General features: G+C 47.7%; 1 protein-coding gene across 1 annotated transcript in view; it reads right to left on the bottom strand.

The window, feature by feature from the left end:
• Med27 (mediator complex subunit 27) overlaps window positions 1-20,847 on the bottom strand; it is a 187,596-nt gene that overhangs the window by 57,754 nt on the left and 108,995 nt on the right. The window contains exon 4 of the mRNA XM_004640436.2: window positions 5,663-5,756. Within this exon, the coding sequence (XP_004640493.1) occupies window positions 5,663-5,756 (94 nt within the window). The remainder of the gene's footprint in view (window positions 1-5,662; window positions 5,757-20,847) is intronic.

Below are 20,847 nucleotides of genomic sequence, written 5' to 3'. Positions count from 1 at the left end.
GAACCGCGGTCCCTGTGCTTTGCTGAGCTTGTTCTAAGTAGGTGCTTTAGACCACTGAGCCATCTCACCAGCCCCAACACACACACTTCTGCTCATAGTTCATGGGCCAATCTCACACCAAGAGGGGACCTTGCACAAAGGGAAGTTTTTCCTCTGGAAGCCGGATGGCCTTCACCGCAGGCTTCTCCACGTGCTCACACTTACTGCCTGGGAGGCGCAGCTGGTGGGCGTGACCCCAGAGTCACAGAACTGAGACATCATGCAGCCTTCCAGGAGTCTGCCCTTTTCCACACTGCAGTGGTGGTCTCGGCCCTTGGATCACGAGAACCGGAGCCCGGTACGGAAATCCAAGCCAGAGAGAGCGAGCAGTGTGGCATTCAACAACCTCCCCTGCCTACACTAACTCAGGGCAGAGGGACATGAGGTAATATGTCCAAAGCTTCAGGAAAAGATCTGTCATGCAGGCAAGGCATGGATGTGCTAAAAAACTGAAGGTTAGTTAACATGTGCATTTAGAAAGACCAAGAAATGAGCTTTACTTACAATTTTTTGTACATCAGATAACATCTAAATAAAGATTATAAAATATCAAGGTATATTTTAAATACCATGACAGAAGCTTCTTTTTCTTCTTTTCTTACACTTTTATACTTAGTGACTCTGTCAAAAATTGGAGATTAATATTTTAAATGCTGAGAGAAGCCAGCAGCTTGTTCCAGTCTCTGACTCAGTTAAGCTCTTACAATATTTTGACTGTTTGAAGAAAATTAATAATGGGATGTTAGGCGGTAGATGAACTGAAACTAAATATCAACATAGCTAGATTTATTCTTGGATGACTGAGCTCATCTGTTCAAAGAACAGAAGCAGGATTCATTATATGATGAGTTATTAACTTACACAACACCAGAACGGCCCCAAACGGAGCAGAGAGCCATGGAGCAGCTCAAGATTACGTAAGAGGCTCGAGGCTGAGCTGTCATATCAGCCAGGATTCGGAGTGTGCAGGGACTACCTGAGGCTCGCAGACACCAGACGGTAAGCCAGTAGCTGTCCTGCCGGTTTCAGGATCAAGTTAGTTCTGACGTCTTACCCTGTCTCTGCTGAGTAGCCCTGGGATGGCGCTCTGCTTTCTGCCAGTGCTGTGAGCCATCAGGAGGCAGGTGAGCACCTGCGAGAGCCTGGCCTCCCTTCCCTCCTTTCCGTGGTCTCATCTCCAGTGTGTCCACATCCTGCTGGTCCCTGGAGGGAAAAGACTTGCACTTCTGCTTCTGAGCCAAACACCCCTCCGGGCTGGTGGGTGATGCTGCTTCCGACGGTGATTCTTGACCAAGAGCAAGAGGCTAGGCAGACTTCCTGTGAGCCACCAACTTCTGAAACTCCAAAGTGTCACTTCTCCCTGCTCTTCTCATCCCTTCTGTGTGACAGAGCCTGCTGGAGATGGCCTTGCACCTGCAAGCTGCAGTGGTTATCACAGCGAGGACCTGGTGAGGGAAGACGCTTGACGCAGGCCTCTGTCCATGGGCTGCCTGGAGTTTAGCGGCTTTCTGTGTTCCAATTCGAGAACCCCTCAACTCTCATGCTCACGTCAGAGAGATTCACAATAGCAATGAAATCCATGGGCTGCTACTGGGGAACACGACTGTTGACAGGAGCCACTTCTGGGTCCCTGGGTGGGGGCCACGTTGTTATTTCACCATGCAGGTGACTCCTAGGAAAAAGCTGTCCCCACTGCTCACTCCCTTCATCTCAGCCCACGCTTGGGCCCACACGCCTCTGCCTCCAGGGCTTGGACTGAGGCTTGAGGCGGGGGGACTGTAAATTTAAGCTCTGCCTCGTGAAACACTGTTTCAAAATAAAGCATTCTTTAAAAGGTTGTGGGATATAGCTTAATACGAAAGCAATGAGTTTAGTCTCCAGGACTGCAACCAACCAACCAACCAACCAAAATGCCAGGGGTGTGTGTGTGTGGGTATGTGTGTGTGTGAGACAGAGACAGAGACAGAGACAGAGACAGAGAGAGAGAGAGAGAGAGAGAGAGAGAGAGAGAGAGAGAGAGAATGCTTATGACAATATTTTAAGTAGGAAACTGGAAAGAACTCCCTCAACAAAAGAAAGAATAAAGTGGGGTCCAGAGGGGACCATTAGGCAGCAACAAAGATGATCAAACTAACAGACGCAACCAACTGCAGGGGCCACCTCTGCAGATACACAGCACACAGTAGGCACTATTTTCCTTAAGCGCGGTGATGGGTGCACAGGTAGCAGACCACATTTTGGGAGGGAGAAGGGAGGGGGTCCTAGGTTGGAGGTGACCTCGGGTGGAAGGCAGGGACTGGGGAGAGGCATACACCGGTTCTCTTCTGCTTCTCAAATCTCACAGTGCACTCGTGGGTTTACCTTTGGTTTATGATTTACACTTACATACCATATATCCCTTTGTATCACTCAAATGATATAAAATGTTCAAAACCAAAAATCCTAAGCCCACAGGCTCACAGTACAAATCTCTTGTGCTGCCACACAAGCTACAGGGCTGGGTCCCAGCTGCAGGAGCCAGAGGAACGAGGCCTGCTTTCTCGCTGTCCGATGAAGACAGATAGGGCTACTTACCTGAGGGTCCCTGGGAGGTCCGAGCAAGATGAGCTGACCTTTACCTAACACTGCATGCAGACTGCTATGCTCTTCCCCTCCTCTCGAAGACAAATCACTCAGGCCCCAGGGCCTGCAAAGGATGTGGTCCAGTACCATGTCTGTTGCTGCCCTAGTTTCCATCCCCAGTGGCAGTGCACCTGGCATTATGAAACCACAAAAGCCAGGCTTATCCTTGCTTCTGTGACTTAGGCCAGGTTTCTGCAGGCTGCGTGTAAGGAAGCCTATTTCCAGGGGAAATGCTGTCCTTCTTAAAAGCACAAGGGTCAGGGAGATAGCTCAGCAGAATAAGCGCTTGCCTGGCAAACGCAAGGGCCTGAGTTCAATCCCTGGTTTTGGAAAAAAAAAAAAGAAAGAAAGAAAGAAAGAAAGAAAGAAAGAAAGAAAGAAAGAAAGAAAGAAAGAAAGAAAGAAAGAAAAAGAAAGCACAAACACTGGGCTGGGGATATAGCTCAGTGGCTAAGTGGTTTGTCTGGCAAGTGCAAGGTCCCAAATTAGATCCCCAGAACTGCAAAAGGCATAAACACTATGCTTCTTTAGCCAGGGAGGGAAAAAGAGAGCAGGAGACCTCAGGGAGAAGGCCCTGGTGACTGGTCCTGCTCCAGCAGCCCCCTCAGCGGCCTCTCGTGCCAGTCTCACTCACTCGCCGTGCCGTCCAGAGTATACTATGCTCCAGATTCGTTTCCAGAAACACTTCCAACCCTTGCCCACACCTCCTGCCCTGACAATGGCCTAGGTGCCCACTCGGTCTGGGCACAGGGACCAGCAGAGGTGGTAGGGAGGTGGCAGCTGTCGGACCTCAATTCCCCCAAGGCGAGGATGTCCCTCCATGCCCCTCACAAGACCTGGAGTGGCAGCAGCAAACTGCCTAGAAACGTACGACCTAATAAAATACCACTTTCAAAGGCAGAAGCCAAATAAAGTAATTATATTCCAAGTGTGATACCCGGCTGGACCTGGGATTCCAGGTCTAATCTCCCCCTTCTACTCCTATGAACAGGCGCCACCGGCTGTGAATGCCTGTGCCTCTGAAGACAGGTAAGAATCAGCCAGCTACACACACAGATCCGCGGGAGCCACTGTGAGGTACGCACTACAAATGTAAAGTGGGTCCTTTCCTTGAAGGCTGCCCACCCCCATTTCCCTCATCAGCCTATTAGAACACAAACTCCACGGGAAAGCTTGGAGATGTCAGGTGCCGTGAATTGGAAGCCTGCTTTCTCAGGAGGAAGTAACTCTAATGCCTCGGCCTGTTTGCTTGCCGTCCCACTCACTCCGCTCACTCCCTTCAATGTAGATTCCTACCTTCACCGTGAAATGGAAGACCAATGACCCAGAAATAATTTGAACAAACCTATTTCACTGAGGACGCTTTCATTTTTATCTTCATTAACTCTCTTGTCCCTATCAAGTATGCTGAAAGCATGATTTATGCTTAGACTGGGGGTCTGGAGAATGTTAACATATAGACAATTTGTACATTTAACGGAAGCAGGAAATAGCACATGTTGTGCTGACAGATACATTTTACAGAAAGAAAACTGCTTTCTTCTTCTATCAAAAGAACACTGTGTTATTGTCTTCTCTATACTTTAGTTGAAACAATTTTGTGGAAAAGTTGCACAGTACCTAGATGAGCTTCCACCAGTGCTTTTTTGCTCCAATGAAAGACTGCACACTTAACAAGTTCACATCTCCTCCAGGAGGAAATAACCACGAGTGCGCACACAGTCAGCCTGTGCTGCTAGGACGCACGGCTGCAGCGCACAGTAGCCCATGCGGGTGGCGAGGCCTCGCCAAGGAGTTACACAAGTGAAACGCTAAATTAGGGGAGTGCACACCAGTGCTCTGGGTGGCAGAGCCTACTGGGGGAAGAAGGGGGGTGATCAAAATATATGCAAGGTCTAAATTTTTACAAAATGCGTGACAGTCAAAGATATGGCACCACTAACCCCTTCAGAGCCCACTCCCTTGCTTCTAACACATTGCACTGCTCTTGTCTCTTTCTGAAGTAGTTCTTGAAGTCTTTTTTTTGTATCCAGGATCGAACTCAGGATGTTGTGCTCAGACAGTGCTTAAGCCACTATCTCCCCGACCCTTTGAAATCTTTTTAGTGTCTTTCCCAGGAATGATCAAAACAGGGTCAGTGTTGCTTCCCAGCACTATCCAGTGGAGAAGCAGGCTCACAACAACACGACGGTGTGTCCTCATTCACTGGAGTAGCACTGTGGGACTCCTGGCCCTCCCCGAAGTCAGATGACCACGAAAGGGAAACGTCTCAGGATACTGAGACACTCATGAAAGACAATTTCTAGAGCTGCTTCAGAAAGTGCCAAGAATGATGGGATAAGTGTGTTCAAAGTCTACTATATTTTTCTTTCGAAAGAACACTGTGTTGTCTTCTCTATATTTTAGTTGAAACAATTTTGTGGAAAAGTAGCACAGTACTGGGCATTTCCAGTCTACTACATTTCCAAGACATAACTGTCTTTGGTGAACTCATAAAAATACAAACATCACTAAAGAGCTTGGGAGGCCAAGCTGCTCAGCACAAGGCCAAATCAGAGAGAACAAGACCACAGGGCACTAGTGACTCAGAACACTTTCTTCCTTTGTGTGATGCTCTTCTGACTGACTTCCACGGACGCTGGCTCTGTTTCAGGAGAGTGGTTTCTTTAGCAGGAGAAGCTGAGCTTCACTTGTGTCTCATGTATCCCTTTGAGAACAGATTCACGCAACACTCCCGATGGGGGTGCACATGAGCTGACTGAAGGTCAGACCGTGTCTTTCCTCTCTGGTTAGTTCTCACATGAGTCTGCAATTCTGTTCAAAAGCAAGGCTTCAAAGTATAGACTTTTTTAACCTACAGAACTCCAGCAAAGAAAATATGCTATTTGCCATCATACTAGAATTTAATCTCTAGTTGACAGATCCTACCACATAGGGCTGGAGTTAACTAGGAAGACAATTTTTCTTCACATATGCCCACAAATGGTCAAGGAGCTCCTACCAGAAGCATTGCTGACGTCCCATTGGGTCTGGACAGGTGGATGGACATTTCAGGAAACATTCTGTCGATGCGGCTGATCACGTCGTCAACATACCTAGTCGGGAAAAGCAACAAACAAGTGAACAGGGAGCCCTAGCGGTGGCTTCACTTCCAAGTCTAGTTTCTTACCAATGTGATACATTTTAATGAAAGCCAACAGTATTATAAGGCTTTTAATGAAAACATACCACTTTCTTCCTCCCCTTGCCTTTTTAGAGCTGACCACTTTTTAGTGATTTCTTCTGATATTTACCTTCCATATTCTAAATAAAGTATTTTGAATGTTACTTCTCAGACTTTTGTTATAAATCAGGACCAAGCCACTCCCACAGGAGACCAGAATGCAGCTGGGTCACATTCTTTGTCCCTGGGCTCTGCAGCGCCACCTCCACCCTCTGACCTAGACCAGCACAGGCTGTGGCTCTGCGTCTCACCTCTGGGGGCATCATCAGTCACTGAGTACATAATTCCCTGGATTAAAAATTCCTTCTCTCTTATACACCCAGAGTCATTCCTGCATTGCCAGTTGATTTTAATTCAAACTGTAGTATATGGAAACTTTTGCTTATAACAGTACTGTGTTTAGATTCCAAGATCTCTACTTGGAAGTCATAAAAGCAGAACCGGGCTGGGAAGGTCTGAGTGCCTTCCTGGCAGGTGCAGGGCCCTGAGTTTGATCCTCATTAGGCCCAGAATCCCAGGCACATGCACTCTGCCAGGTACCAAAACTGGGTGTGGTGGTGCTGGTGCATGCCTGTAATTTCAGTGCTGGGAAGGTTGAGACAGCAGGATCACTACAAGTCCGAGCTGCATAGCAAGACCCCACACCAAAACAAAACAAAACAAAAAGATTAAAAGCAGAACTGCATAGGGGCTCATGACTCATTTACTTACATAGCTTCCTGTTTTTCTAAATATCTATTTTACTTCAGTTTTTACCTAATTAGTTTTCTATGTAACTCTTACATTATTCCTAAACTCTAACTCTAAAACCTCTCTCACTACAGTGAAGCCTACCAGGCAAGCTCCCAGTTCCATTTTCATACCTCCAACATGGAGCTCTTCAGGCACACATGCACTCGGATCTCCTAACAATCCCGAGACCGCTGACAGCAAGCACTTAGCATGTGCCCAGTGCAATTAAAGGTCACAGCTCTTCTCTGTGGTTCTACACACCATGGACTGTTCTGAAAAGTGCTCTGTGTCAGCAGGACGAGGCCTCTCCCACAGTGGGAGGCCCCCTGCGAGCTGCCAACACGACGGCACAACACATCTGGGTCTGGCTCAGGCCCCTGGAGAACGAAATCATCCGCGATCACCATCTAGTCACACCGGACACAAAGGGGACATAGAATAGCCAAGATGCAAAACCATCTATTAAGGGCTTTGCATTGGATTTTGTATCCATTGGCAATGACAAATTAAATTATACAGCCATTAAATCAGAGATGCGTAATAGCTGTTCTCTCTGGGGGAAGGAACAGATAAGCTCTTCATTTACAACATGAAAAGATTTCACTCCAAAACCCATGGCTCATAAGCGACAGCAGACAACATAATGCCATTTATCAAAAAGTGAACACTAACATATCCACTATGAAAGTCAGAAAATAATCCTGCAGATCAACCCATTAGGTTTTCCTTAGTGAGTGTCAAGTGCCATTTTCAAACTGATGCTGAAGAGCAAAGCGGAACAACCCCAGGAAGCCTGGAGGTGACAAGGCAGGCAGAGAGCAGAAGGCTGCAGAGGTCCTGAGGGTACTGTGTGCTGGCGGGAGGACGCCACAGAGGGACAGTGATATTCTCCCAGGCCACAGCACGACTTCCACAGATTGGCCCCGCACCAAGGGCTGGGTTCCCTCTCTTGAAAGGCCCACGACATGAAGAGAAGGCATCAAAAGGAGAACCTGCTTAGGAAGAGCAGGAGGCGTTTCTTAAAGGCAGGGTCTCATCCTGTTGTCTGGCAATGGTCTAGAGAACAATGGTTCCCAGGCGGTGATGAAACACCCCAGACATCACACACCACTGTGGGTGGCCTCCCCCTAGAGTCACAGCTTCACTGCGTGCAGCCTTGGATCTAAGCTTCAACACGCCAACAAAGTGAACAGGAGAAGCAAGGAAATCAGTTCCACTCTTCTGCATCACGGATGTCTACTGAAACAGAGGGAGACACCTTAAAGAACTTCATGCCCCAATTTTACACCGAAACATTCTGCATCTATAAACTTCTTTCTTAACCCTATGCGTGCGGTTTACACCAAGTTTCTTCCAACTCAGCAGGAAGCAAAAATCTACTGTCAGTGAATGGAGGTCACTGCTAAGTGTATGCTAATGAGAGGGGGTAGGTGATGTACTGCAAGCTGATCCTTGATCAATAGCCAGCACAGCTCTAGACAGTAGAAAGCAAATGAATATGCAGCACTTCAGTGCAAAGGTAACATCATAATCTGCTCCCCCTTGCACCTTTCACCTTGAAGCCTTGCAAACCACCCTGGGAAACTAGTCTCTTGGGAAGGCTAGGAAAACAGTTCACGCAAGAGCCAGAGACCAAGCTCAGCGTGCAGGTTCCTGGAATTCCACACCAACTACCCAACTGGAGGGCTGCACCCTGTGTGGGCACAGAACAAAGGTTCCCAGCCATTTCTAGATTCCTTATTTATTGGAGTTTTATTCAAAAGGGAAGCAGTGGCAGAAGAAAAACAGAACCTAGGAAAAATAGCTGCAGTTGGCACGGGAAAGCAGAGGAGTCTGGGTGGATCTTTTGTTGTCTTTGCTTCCCCCAAGCAGTGATCTTAGATAAAGCTCAGCAGACTTGAGTCCAAGATTTTATTAGGCAAAAGCACATTTTAAGACTTTTCCATTCACATGCCTAACATAAAGGCAATGCAACTTCTTTGTTACAGGTGACAGTAGTTTTTGCCAAAAAGAGGAGAGAATGACAGCAGTAGCTTTAGCAGAAGAAAACAATGTCTAGATTCAAGATGGAAAAATCAAAACACTTCATTTTTTAAATAGACTCAGCCTTCAAGACAGAAACTAGCACAAGTGACTTGACAGAAATAAGGAAGGCTTGGAACTACGAATGAAAAAGCTGGAGGCAGAAGGGGCCTCTCTTTGGCTGAGGGTGGGGCAGGGGTGGGGGAGGGGGTCGCTGGCAGCACTGGGCTCCACTGCCTGCAGGCGCAGAGCTCACAGCTCCGAGAGCAGGGCTGAGGACAGGTGGGAACGGCGTGCTCTCCTCCCACACTGCCACCATATGCCTCACTCTGCTCTGTGGCAGAATCAAATCACTTTAATTTTTACCTTTGGAATATAGGCAAACAAGCACTCACACAGCAGTGGTGACTAGTTTACACTTGAGCAGACGCGGCGCGGAAAGACATTAATTTAGTGCCAAATTGAGCAGTGAGTCACAATTTGCACATATCTGTCAACCTGTTAACAGGGTAATAACTTGGAAAGATTGCCGTTCCTATTTACATTACAGGAACCTTTCGAGAATGGAGAGCTGCTTGGTTCGCCTTCTTGAAGCACTAAGCCCACAAACTGGCTTGATTTGATGGCCCAAGAGCCAGGTGGAAACATGCACTTCCAGAAATCACAGGTTCGGCCCAGACGGGACCTGGAACTCCAGGGTCTGTAAGGAGAACACTAATTTTCAGGCTCCCAGAGTCCTTTTTCCTTGCCCTGTTCCCTAATATGGTCAGATGCTCTATGTTTCTGATCCCATCTTCTCCAGGCCAAACCAACCAACTCTGGAGGTTTTTAATGGCTTCCTAGGACTGAGTTTCCAATGTTCATCAGGAACAGCAACGTCGTTCTCAGATTCTAACGTTATTTCTAAACTCTATCAGTCTTATTCTTTCTGACACTCTTCAAGAAGCTCCCCAGTTCATTCCTTTTCAGCCTTGATGGGAGAATTACACCCCACCAGGATGCGTAGGCCCCCCGCTCCAGATTCCCACCAGCCTAGGGCCTGGGAGCAGCTCCAAGAGGAGGCAGGCTGCACCCCTCCCCACAAGGCCACCCTCCAGGACCCTTGTCCTTCCGACAGCCTGGTGGCTTCCGGGCTGCCTGCCAGCATCTCCTCCACCAGTGGCCTCCCTTCACTTAGCGTGCTGCGATGACACCTGAGAATTCCTTCCAAAACCCAAGGCTCTGCGAGACTGCATGGAAGACTACTGGCTTTTCCAGTTCATTTCAACCGTGGTTCTAAGGGCCCGGGGACAGCTCAGAAGCATGAGCACTGCCTGGCAAGTGCAAGGTCCTGAATTGGATCCCTGGTACCAGGGGGGAAATCACCAACGGTTTTGACTGTTTTGGGTCACAGACCCCGTGGAGAAGGTACTGAAAACTAAAACACATACTTGCACAGTATTTTATACGCAATTTTCTGTAGTGCACAGGTCCTTGAAGTGCCATGCCTAGACTCTTCAGAACAGAGGTCTCTGGTATTCTTTGCTGCTTTCTGAATGGTAAGTCTTTTTCCAGTGCAGTTACTTCTGGTCAGTGGTGAGACCACCACCCCGCCCAGCCCAGATGGGAACACGGAGGAATGGGTACAGAGGAACCATCTAATAGCTCTGCTAACATTAGAATGGCTCTGTGATGGAACCCTTAGGTTAGTTTTTATTTGTTCTTACTTAACAAATAAGAATTGCATATATTTATTATGCACAATGTGTGTTTTGAAATAAATGTGCATATATTGTGGAATGGCTAAATCAGGCTAATTAACAAACGTAGTACCTCATGTACATTTTTTGCCTATGGTGAGGACAATTAAAATCTACCTTTTTGCAATCTTCAAGAATACAGCTATTGGGGCCAGGGAGATAGCTGAGTAAAACAAGTGCTTGCCTGGCAAGTGCAACGTCCTGAGTTCAATCCCTGGCACTGCCAAAAAAAAAAAAAAAAAAAAAAAAAAAAAAGAATACAGCTATTGGGGCTGGGGAGATAGCTAAGTAGAATATGTGCTTGCCTGGCAAGCACAAGGGTCAGTTCAATCCCCAGTTCTGGGAAAAAAAAAATACAGTTATTAACTGTACTCAACAGTTTCTGGAGCTTAGTCTCCCCAAATGCAATTTTGTGTCTTTCAGCTATTAGCTCCCTATCACCCCCACTCCCGGTTCTCAGCAACTACCATTTTACTATTTCTATGAACTTAATTTTTTAGATGACATATTAAGTGAGACCATGTTAAGTGATACATGTGTTTCTGTGACTAGTTTGCTTCACATAACATAGTGACCTGCTTCATTCATGTTGCAAAGGACAGGATTTGCTTCTGTTTTTAAAAAACCTGAAGTACATACATATAGGTTCTCTTTATTAATTGGCTGATGAACGCTTAGGCTGATTCTATATCATGACTGTTACAAATAATGCTACAATGAACATGAGGGTGTGATACCTTTCCAACGGACTTCATTTTCTGTGAATATACACAGCAGACTGCGATCATAGGGTACTTCTATTTTTATTTTCTCAGGACCCTCCATAACATTTTCCATAGTGGTCATACTAATTTACAAACCCACCATCAGGTTGCAAGCGTCCCCTCCCTTTCTAGATGTCTTGGCCAACACTTGTCTTTTCAGTGGGTGTTTAACTCCTTCCAACAAGGTGAGGAACGTATTACCACGACCTTAGAAGACCATGTAATGATAGGCTAGCATCTCTGCCCTCTCAGGTCACGTTCCCCGTGCCTTCAGAGCTGCTCCCTTGGATAGAGAAGGAAAGCAACCCCTGCTTTCTGCAGCACTGCTGAGGCACACTTCAGAGTCAGTATCCGGTCATCAAGGGGCTGAGAAGACCCTTCAGCTGAGCTGCATCGTTCGGGGGGAGAGCCCCTACCACCGCTTCTCGTGCTGCCAGCTCTGGGTTTCAGTTTAAATAACAGCACCCCACCATCAAGGCTCCCGCTCTGTGCGGCTCTTACAGCTGCCCTCACACTCCTGCCACTACATAATCTTTGAGTGCTGCTTCTTCAACATCTAGCTTCCTTACAGGACTATGGGATCGAATGGCCGTCTCTTCCAGTGGAATCCCAGTGCCCTGCCACAGTGCTGCTCAGAGATCCGCTGAGCAAGTGGATGGTGTGTTGAAAGACAGCCAGAGACCCACGTTAGGCCATTAGGAGACAAACGCAACGGAAGTTCTCGTTAGCAGGTGAAGATCTGAGGTATGGGAGAGTTCATTGCATTAGCCGTCAAGTCACCAGCAGCAGCAGCCAGAGAGCTCCACAAAACCAACTTCAAAGAAAACAGACACCCTTTATAGTCCCTCGGCTTAACACTACCCACAGAATCCCTGCATCTGTTCTAGTAGAAGCTCAATGCCTTTTAGAAGCTAGAGGCTTCTAAGGAAGTGTACTGCATTAACATGCCAGTTTAAAAATGGTGCTTTTAATGAACTAATTAATTCAGCAAAACAAAAGTACAAAGATGTGCGCTACCAAGCTGGGATTACAATACCAAAATGATAACACCGAATGTGGAAGACATTTCTAGTTATCGATTTTGTAAAACATGAATTTTCTACTCTACACATTAAGCTACGTGGCAAACTATCTGTTATTAAAAGCCTTAAAATAATTTATTGGGCAGATGGCTTAGTTCTCTAAAGTCTGACCCTCATCAAAAGAAAAAAAAAAAAAAAAAAACCAACACAAGTCTGGCCCCCAGCCAGCGCACTCATGTCAGTGTGATGCTTACAGCTCCCCCCGGATTTAAATAGCATTTACCCCACAGCATGAAAGCTACACGCCGCTCGTTTTCCCACCCCTACGCAGTCCGGGAGTCAGAGGTGCCCAGATTCCTGAGCCACCTTTCCAGGGAAAGGCTGAGATCCAGCAGCCATCGTGAAGGGAATCATCTGCGTGATCTGACAGTGCCTGAAGATCTTCCTCTGCACCTGTCCACAGCGCCCGGCTGCGAGGCCCCGGCAGTGGGTGGGAACAGATGGGGGCTTGTTTAATTACTACTTGTGAACGAGCCTGACAAACTACAACCATCCATCTCATGTAGCTGGAGAGAGAGAATGGAAAGGCGCAGGTCAAATTTGCTGGAGTCCAGGATTTGTAAAATGTTTGCATCACGGACGGTTGTGAAAGATTCTGGTTATTCTGTCAAGCAAATGAAAAGTACTTTCTAAAGTGTGTGCACAAAGCAAGGCTGGAGATGGAAACAAGCACTCAGTCAGGTTTTTATGCCATCTCTTGCCACACTCCCTTCCTTTCCCCACTCTCTCTGCCTTGTGCCTTTCAGAGGAAAGACATTCAGGCACTTCCCACCTTTTCAGGGAGACCACACCAAGGCAGGCAGGCTGGAGGACCCAGACAGGTGGCCTCATGGGAGGGAAGCAGTGGCAGGCAGGACGGGGACCCTCACTCTTCTTGCTGGTCTCGAATAGGAGAATGTGCTACCTGGATACATCAGAACTACTCAGCAAGCAAATCAAGCACCCTTCACCTTCCCAAGCTGCTTAAAGGCACAGAGAGCTGCCATGCACGGGACTTGGGGACAAATTGCCAGTCTGCCTCCCATTGTATACGGCTCAAGTTCGCAGCCACGTTGTGAAGTAGAGCAGACGGCAAAATACAGCATGAAACACACACTCCCTCTTGCCGTCATCCTCAACCAACAATGAGATGTTCCAGAAGTGACACGAAGGACAAGGCACTGAAGGCAGCCTGAGGAGAAGTGTACTGCGGTGTCCGGCACGAGCCTGACTTCCTCAGGGAGGGGTTGAGAACGAACAGCCAGGCTCTTAAAGATGTTCACATCTTTGTTTTGTTTGTTCTCACCAACTCTGGGAGATGAGCAAGGTATGCCTATGCCTAGAACTCCCATTTTGTAAAGGACGAGAAAAAGGAGGTTTGGTGACCTGCCCAGGGTGGCGGTTTTCACCCAAGTGCACCCCAGCCCCCAAGACTGCCTGCTCCAGGGTCTTCGCAACACGGTGCCCTCACTATTAGCTAGGAGGATTCCATGGCAACAGATTTCACTTTTGTCATTCTCCAGACTCCCTGAAAAACACTGGGGAAGTTTTTAGCATGGCAGTAACAAAATGCGATCAGCTGATGATTTCTCTTTTCCACCCCTTCGGGTGGAAAAGCCAGGACTGGATGCCTGTAGGACTCTCTGTCCTCGGGCAGCTTTGGTGCATTTGCTCACAAGCTACTTTCCTTCCAGCAAAAGGAACAGGAAAATTAGGGCTGGTTTCCCTCCATTCTCCTGCTGGGCTTTTGATTTTGTGATTCTCACTTTGCGCGCACAGTTGGCAGGCAACAGGAAAGGGTAAAACAGTGAGTATCTGCTTGGCATTTTATTTTATATTAATAACTAAAAGGCACATGCTTTTGTAAAGTTCCGTTCTTACATTACAAATTTATGCAGGTATCTTGTGGGTCCCAGTTTTGCCCAAAACATTTCAACCACTGTGTATGAATGAAGATAGTGAAGGAACTGTCATTGGGTTTTCTTGCAGCCTTCACATGCCTCAGACGTTGGGCTTGCCCAGGAGGAGGCCCGAGAGCTATCTGGGTGCTGAGCACAAGCCCTCTCCAGCCGTGCAGCTCCCATCGCACCCCCAGGCCAGCAGGGGCTCCCTGGCCAGCACTGGCTGAGTGTGCAGGCCGGCTTGCTCCCATGTGCCTCTCAGCAGCGGGCAGGCAGAGGCAGCGACCCTGTACACACACAATGAGACTTTGACTGCAACGTCACCGAGAATGTACGGGCAGGTTTCAGAAAAGGGACTGAGCACAGTCCTGAATGTAGTCTGCCGTGGCCATCGCGATACATTAGGCGATGCATACGGGTGTCCATACGTTTCAGAAAACTGCAAAGCCCCTCACGGGACAAGCATGTATCTGTGAGACAATAATTTCATTTTATTTCTGCTCAGCAGACAAGCAACTCCTTGGAGGGAGTGTGTAGGGCCTCCACCTGCAGTCCCACAATGATGCCGCACATAACACACACTCAACAAACATACGGTGAGCCAGAGTGACTTAAGCAGAATGAATTAAGGCAATAAAGAACAAAGTAAAAAGAGCCTGTTTTGTAACTGTTCCTTCCAAACAGTACAAAGTTCTAAAGCAGAAAACATCATCCACCGGAGCCTGTGGACACCACAAGGCCCCTCCTCTTCCTGAGGGCACAAAGGCAGGGCAGGAGGATATGAGGCAGATCAAGGTGGTGATGAGAGAAAGCAACTCGGGACAAACACAGACGCCCTGAGCGAGTCACCTGGCTGCAGCTTCAGACTCCTAAGCCTGTCCCCTCTGATCTCTAGGGCCCCAAAGGAAACCATTTGGCACACTGCCTGTCCTTTATAGTTCACATCATGACCTGCTGCATGCTCTGGGGACTGAGCACTCAGTGGGCACGAGGAGAACTCTTGTAAGGAGTTCAGTCTGCCTCAGCCCCACCGCCAGGCCCAAGCACACAGTGGGATCTCCACAGCTTTGTTTTTCTTTTCTGTAAAGAAGGCCTCCTGACAAGTCACCTTCGTCTTCGTTATCAGACGAGAAGAGCGTAACACATAAAGCACATAGCTCAGAATATGCCCTTAACACCAGTCACGGTTCCTTCTGCATGTACAGACACCGCTTCTTTCTGCAGAAAGAGGTTAGGAACTTCTGCTCCAGCAAAGAGGAATACAAAGTGTCAGCAACTCAACCACAGTACCCAAAGCTGCTTGATGAATACTTGTGGAAACCAGGATTCCCACTCATTTTTTAACACATTATATTTCTGTCAGTAAGGAAATAACTTTTTATTATTTTTATAAGGCCAATAGGAAGGAGAAAAAATGGTTCAGCCTGGAGATGGGCTAGAGATCTGCCTCTGGACAGCATCTGCACTGAGTGCCTTCTGCCGCTCCTGTTCCATCCTGCCCTTGTTCAGGGGCTGGCTACAGAGGCGACAGGAGGCAGGGATGGGAGGACCAAAGCTTGAGGCATGGAGCACCATGGGCAGGCTGGGAGCACTCACTGTGGCAGCACTCACTGTGGCAGCACTGGAAGGGGCAGGCCTGGGCACCGCAGAGCTGCTGCGTCTGCCTCCACCACAGATGGCAGACGCTCAGGCAGAGGGGCAAGGGCCTGGGTGCAGGTCCAGCGGGGGAGGTGGCAGCAGCTGTGTTCACAGTCGGTGTTTCTCCAACCACAACCCTGCTTGACCACATGCCCAGCTTCTGGTGCTGGCCACAGGGAGACGCTGACAGGCCCCCGGGCAGCAGACGGAGGAATGAGGTCACCAGAATGGGCTCCCCACTCTGACCTCAGTGCTCAGCTCTACCCCTGCGGAAGAGTGGTGAAGGCACCACGCCAGGCCAGCTCTGGCCACAGGGCTGGACATAGGCCTTTTACTGAAGGCCCTCCGTTTCCTTCCAGGACAATGAAAGATTTTCAGCAAGCCCAACATGTGACATGGAACTTTACATACAGTCTGTTTACTTAAGTGAACAGTTCATGTCAGAAAATTTTTTTCTGGAATGCTTTAACTGTGGATGTGGCTGGTTTTGAAATTAATGTAAAACTGTAGAATGGAATCAACAAGAGGTCGGCTTTTGTTTTTCATGGCCTTCTCCATCCTCCTCTTCCAGCTCTTCCTCTGTTCTGTCAGTACTGCGAGGGGACCAGGACTTTGTGCATGCTAAGCACTTGCGCTAACACAGGGCTACACCTTCAGTGTAGTCCTCCTTCCCTTCCTTTCTTTGATGCTAAGAACTGAATCCCGGGCCTTGAGTACAGCAGGCACATGCTCTACCCTCAGCTCCAGCCCACCTCTTAAAATTTTTGCTCTTTTGTCTGACTCGGAGAGAGTTAGGATCTCTCTATGTTGCTTACATTGGGCCCAAACCCCTGGGCTCTAGCAATCTTCCTGCCTCAGCCTCCCCTTCACTTAATATCTTTGCCTCTCCAAGCTGTATATACAAATATTGCCTCACCGGCTACTGGCAAGCGATAGTCTGTTTTCCCCTCTAACTGTCAAACTCATCTTTGCCCCAGACTAACAACATTCAAAATGTGACAAAGTACACATGGTCTTAGGTGATATGTATTTTTTTCATTTCAGTGTATGTATATATAGACAAATATGTAAGCAGCAAGTAAAACTTATGACTTCATAAATCACTGCTCAATTATGCCACCAGAGAGGCTTAGTTAAAAGTGTATTTGAAGAAAAATATTATGCAAATAATGGGACAGCTAACCAAAGTATAGGACAAAAACATGACAGAAAACTTGTTCATGGGTTTGGGAACACCTTTCCAAAGTAAAGCACAGGGGCTGAGGAGGTAGCTTGGCGGTCCAAGTGCCTGCCTGACAAGCGAACGGACTCAGGTTCGATCCCTAGTACTGCCTGCTGTGCCATCCCTAGAACTCTGAGCATGCTGTGCTAGCTACCAAAACTGGGCGTGGTGGCGCTCACCTGTAATCCCGGTGCTGGGGAGATTGGGACAGGAGGATCACTATGAGTCCGAGCTGCATAGCGAGACCCTGTAAACCTGTACCAAAAATAATAATTACAAATAAAAAAAGAGTAAAGCAAGGGCCAAGGATATAGCTCAGCACCACAGTGCCTGCCTGCAAGTGTGTGGTCATGAGTTTGATTTCTGGTACCAAATTCGCCTGTATTTATATATGGTATCTTTGTTCCTTCACTTTGTAACTTTAAAAAAGAAAGTGTCCACTGCTCTACTTGGAGGGGTTAGAAGAGGAGAAATGGGTAAGCAAGGGGTGTTCAAAAACAACACAAAAACCTAAAAACACCTCACTCAAAAACCAACCAACCAACCAACCAACCAACCAACCCTCCCAGCTCACATGCAGCTATCACTAACTCCGTCAAACATGTAGAGATGAAACAACACCAAGCTTACGGAAATTCAGAAAAGAGAAGACGACATTTCAGCTTTTAATGGGGCACACATTCATCTGATACTAAAACAATACAATACAAAATTCCTTAATGAAATATTAGCAAATAGCAGCCAGCAGTACATTACAAACACAATACACCCTGCGGTGGGGGCTGCAGTTCCACGGCACAGCACTTGCTTAGTACACATAAGGTCCTGTGCTTGAGCCCCAACACTGCAAAAACAAAACAAAACAAAAACAAAGAACCATGCTGCAGTACCTGCCCAATGGAACACTGATCAGCCTTTCACAGGAAGGCAGTTCTGACACAGGGCAGACCATGGGTGAACTTGAGGACAGGGAGCCCCGTGAAATGCCAGACACTAAAAGTCAAGTGCTCTGCTGGCTTCATCCGTAGGCGGTACTTGCAGCAGGCCCATTTATAGACAGAGAGCAGAGGGGCAGAGAGAAATGGGAAATGAGAACCTCATGGGTGCGCACGGTTTCCGCCCTGCAAGGAGAAGAGTTCTAAAGACAGAGGGGGTGATGGGTGCACCACGAGGCTAACGTGCTAAGCGTCACTGGTCTCTACACTTAGAATCACAGAGTTACCTTGAATTGTTTGCAGCCCTTTGTACCTGTAATGGTTTCTAGTATGTGTTGCCAACAAGACAGAGCCAGGACAGAGCCCTCTGAGGCCTCAGGTTTCTGCTGTCCTGGCTGCTTCAGTGATGGGACGAATGGGAGCCTCATCACAGCCTGGGTGGCACTGTGCTCGAGCTCGACATGGCTATTCTGCCTACCTGAGCCACTGAGGGCTGGAGGGTGTAGGTTCTGTGCACCAAGAACTGCCTGCAGCAGAACGCTGGCAGGACCCTCTGTCTGTGAAACCCTCGCAGCCTTTGGACAGGGCTCCACGTGCATCTGCACCCAGACGACACCTGTCGATGTGCTTAGACCTGTATGTTACTACCCATGTGAGATCTTCTACTCAAAGCAGTATCAGAATGAAAATTGTTTTCATGCTGAAGGGGCGCAATAAATAAATCAGGGAGGCAGTACCACATGGTCAGGTGTCCAGCTCCCTGGGTCCAAGCTCAAGCCCTACTGCATGAGCCAAGGGCCTGAGTGTTCACTTACATGGCAGAATAAGAGTAGTAGCAGGGTTTCAGAGGCTGGTTTTTAAGATTAAATAAATAAGTATGTAAAGAAATTAAAGTATTTCCTAGTAACACACACACACACACACACACACACACACACACACACACACAGACAAAATAGGCTACGTGAGACATTAGTGTATTAAGTGGCCCAGCACCCAAGTGGGGTCTTTTGGCCTCCATTTCCTCCACCACCTCACCTGAACCCATGGCATGCAGGCCAAGAGCGTTCTGCCAAGGAAATCCTGGCATCGCGGTGGGGAGATCCAGCTGCCACCCTGGTTCTCTACCCACAGTGCCACGGTAGGCAAGTCATCTGATCCTCTGGGCTCTTGCCTCCTCTCCTCTGGACTGGATGGTTGCTAAGGGTCCTTTTAGCTCTAGCAAGTGAAGCATATGTTTTCTAAGAAGCAATTATACAGTTCTAAAGACTGTCCATCTTTGCACAGTCCATATGGTAATTATTTTAGAAAATTTAATTAATCATAACACTATTCCTTCACCTTTGGGAACTAGATCCTATTAAACTTGATGGCTTTTAGTGAAATCTATCAGTATTTGTAAGGGCAGAATTATTCTGAGTATAGTTCTGACATAAGACATACTGACTCTGCCACTACAGGGGGCAGGGAGGGAGTCCATCTCTGGGAATTTCTGAAGACTCTTGTAATTGGAAAGAACTAGGCCAACCATATCTGAGGACTCAAGGTGAACATCTTAACAAGAACTCTAGGAGACAGAAGTTTTGCAATCAAGGAAATTTCCAGGAAAGACTTTGCCCACTAGAGCTCAAAAATGAACACTTACTGTAGCTGAGGGGGCTGTTTGGGGGCCTTTGTCATCAGAGCTCAAACCTAGTACACCTTTAATTGGGAGACTGCAGAAGAGAACCAATAAATACAATTATTTATCTAAATGTCAGTGTCTTGAGAGATGGAAGCCAGGAGCTGCAGCATCCAGGTCCTTAAATTCTTACATTTCAGACACCCACTCTTATAAATAGAAGATCTGCTAAGTTAACAGATGCAGCCTTGTGCGGGCTCCGCTGTGTCGTATCAATCATCCCATCAATCACTCGGAGCATCACCATATGCACCTGCTCCGTCAGGGCTGCAGCCGAGCTCTGACCTGCAAAGTGCAGCGTGTGCACAGAAGATACTCCAGTGGGCACAGCAGACTGCTCAAGAGGACAAACCTAGCACACGTGAAGGAGGATTCACTCTCCTCTCCGATCCCACAGTCATCCTGACAAGGACTGCAGAGACTCATGCTGTGCATGAATCAACAAGGTGATGACGTTCAGGCCAACTTACTCAGAGTTGTGCTAATATGGACAATAGGTAAAATGAGAGATAATCACTCCATGTTGGAAAAACAGCAGCAGTGGTAAAGCGACTAATTAATAAAGCGAGGACAAATGCACTGGTATGTACAGAAGAGAGCTCCAGCAGGAATGTTCTGGAAAAGTATGTGTAAAGAGCCCTTACCAGCAGGTCAGCGAGGCTGCCTAACACAAAGATGAGAAAGAGGGCAGTGCTACTCCGAAACCATGCAAATACAAGGCACCAAGGGAAGGCAGATCAATTCTTTTCGGTCGATGAGAATAATAAGAGACAGTGACAGGGAATGTGGAGGTTAAATATTAGTCAAAACTTTACAATTGGAAGGACACTGGCGGAATAGAGGCTGCCAGGAACAGCAAGCAAATGCCCAAGACTGCCCATAGAGGCATTCAGGGTTAAAACTCAACACCTGTCTCATTAGGAACAGAATCATCCTGCCACAGTTTAGGGGATGGGGGAAATGTGCCACTTGAGAGGTCCCTTTCCATCTAAGTGGATACAAAAGCAAGGAGGATACTCCTGCGTATCAACACTTTCAGCCCTCTAGAATAAATGAGGTTTTGCTCACTGGGCCACACTCTTGACATGCAGACCATCTCATGCCTGTTAAAATGGCCTGCACTGGAGGCAGCAGGAAAGAAGTCAACACAATGGCGACGTGTTTCAGAGAAGCACGAAGCTGTCTGGGCGACAGCTCTCAGGAATGCACATTATAACCATAAACTGAATTTCTTCCCTCCGTGAACCGCTCCCTGATAGTTTCCAGCC

The sequence above is a fragment of the Octodon degus genome, unplaced genomic scaffold (assembly GCF_000260255.1).
Source record: "Octodon degus isolate 3935 unplaced genomic scaffold, OctDeg1.0 scaffold00123, whole genome shotgun sequence".
Lineage (NCBI taxonomy): Eukaryota > Metazoa > Chordata > Mammalia > Rodentia > Octodontidae > Octodon > Octodon degus.
Note: the sequence above shows the minus strand (reverse complement) of the source record. Positions and strands in the feature narration are given on the sequence as shown.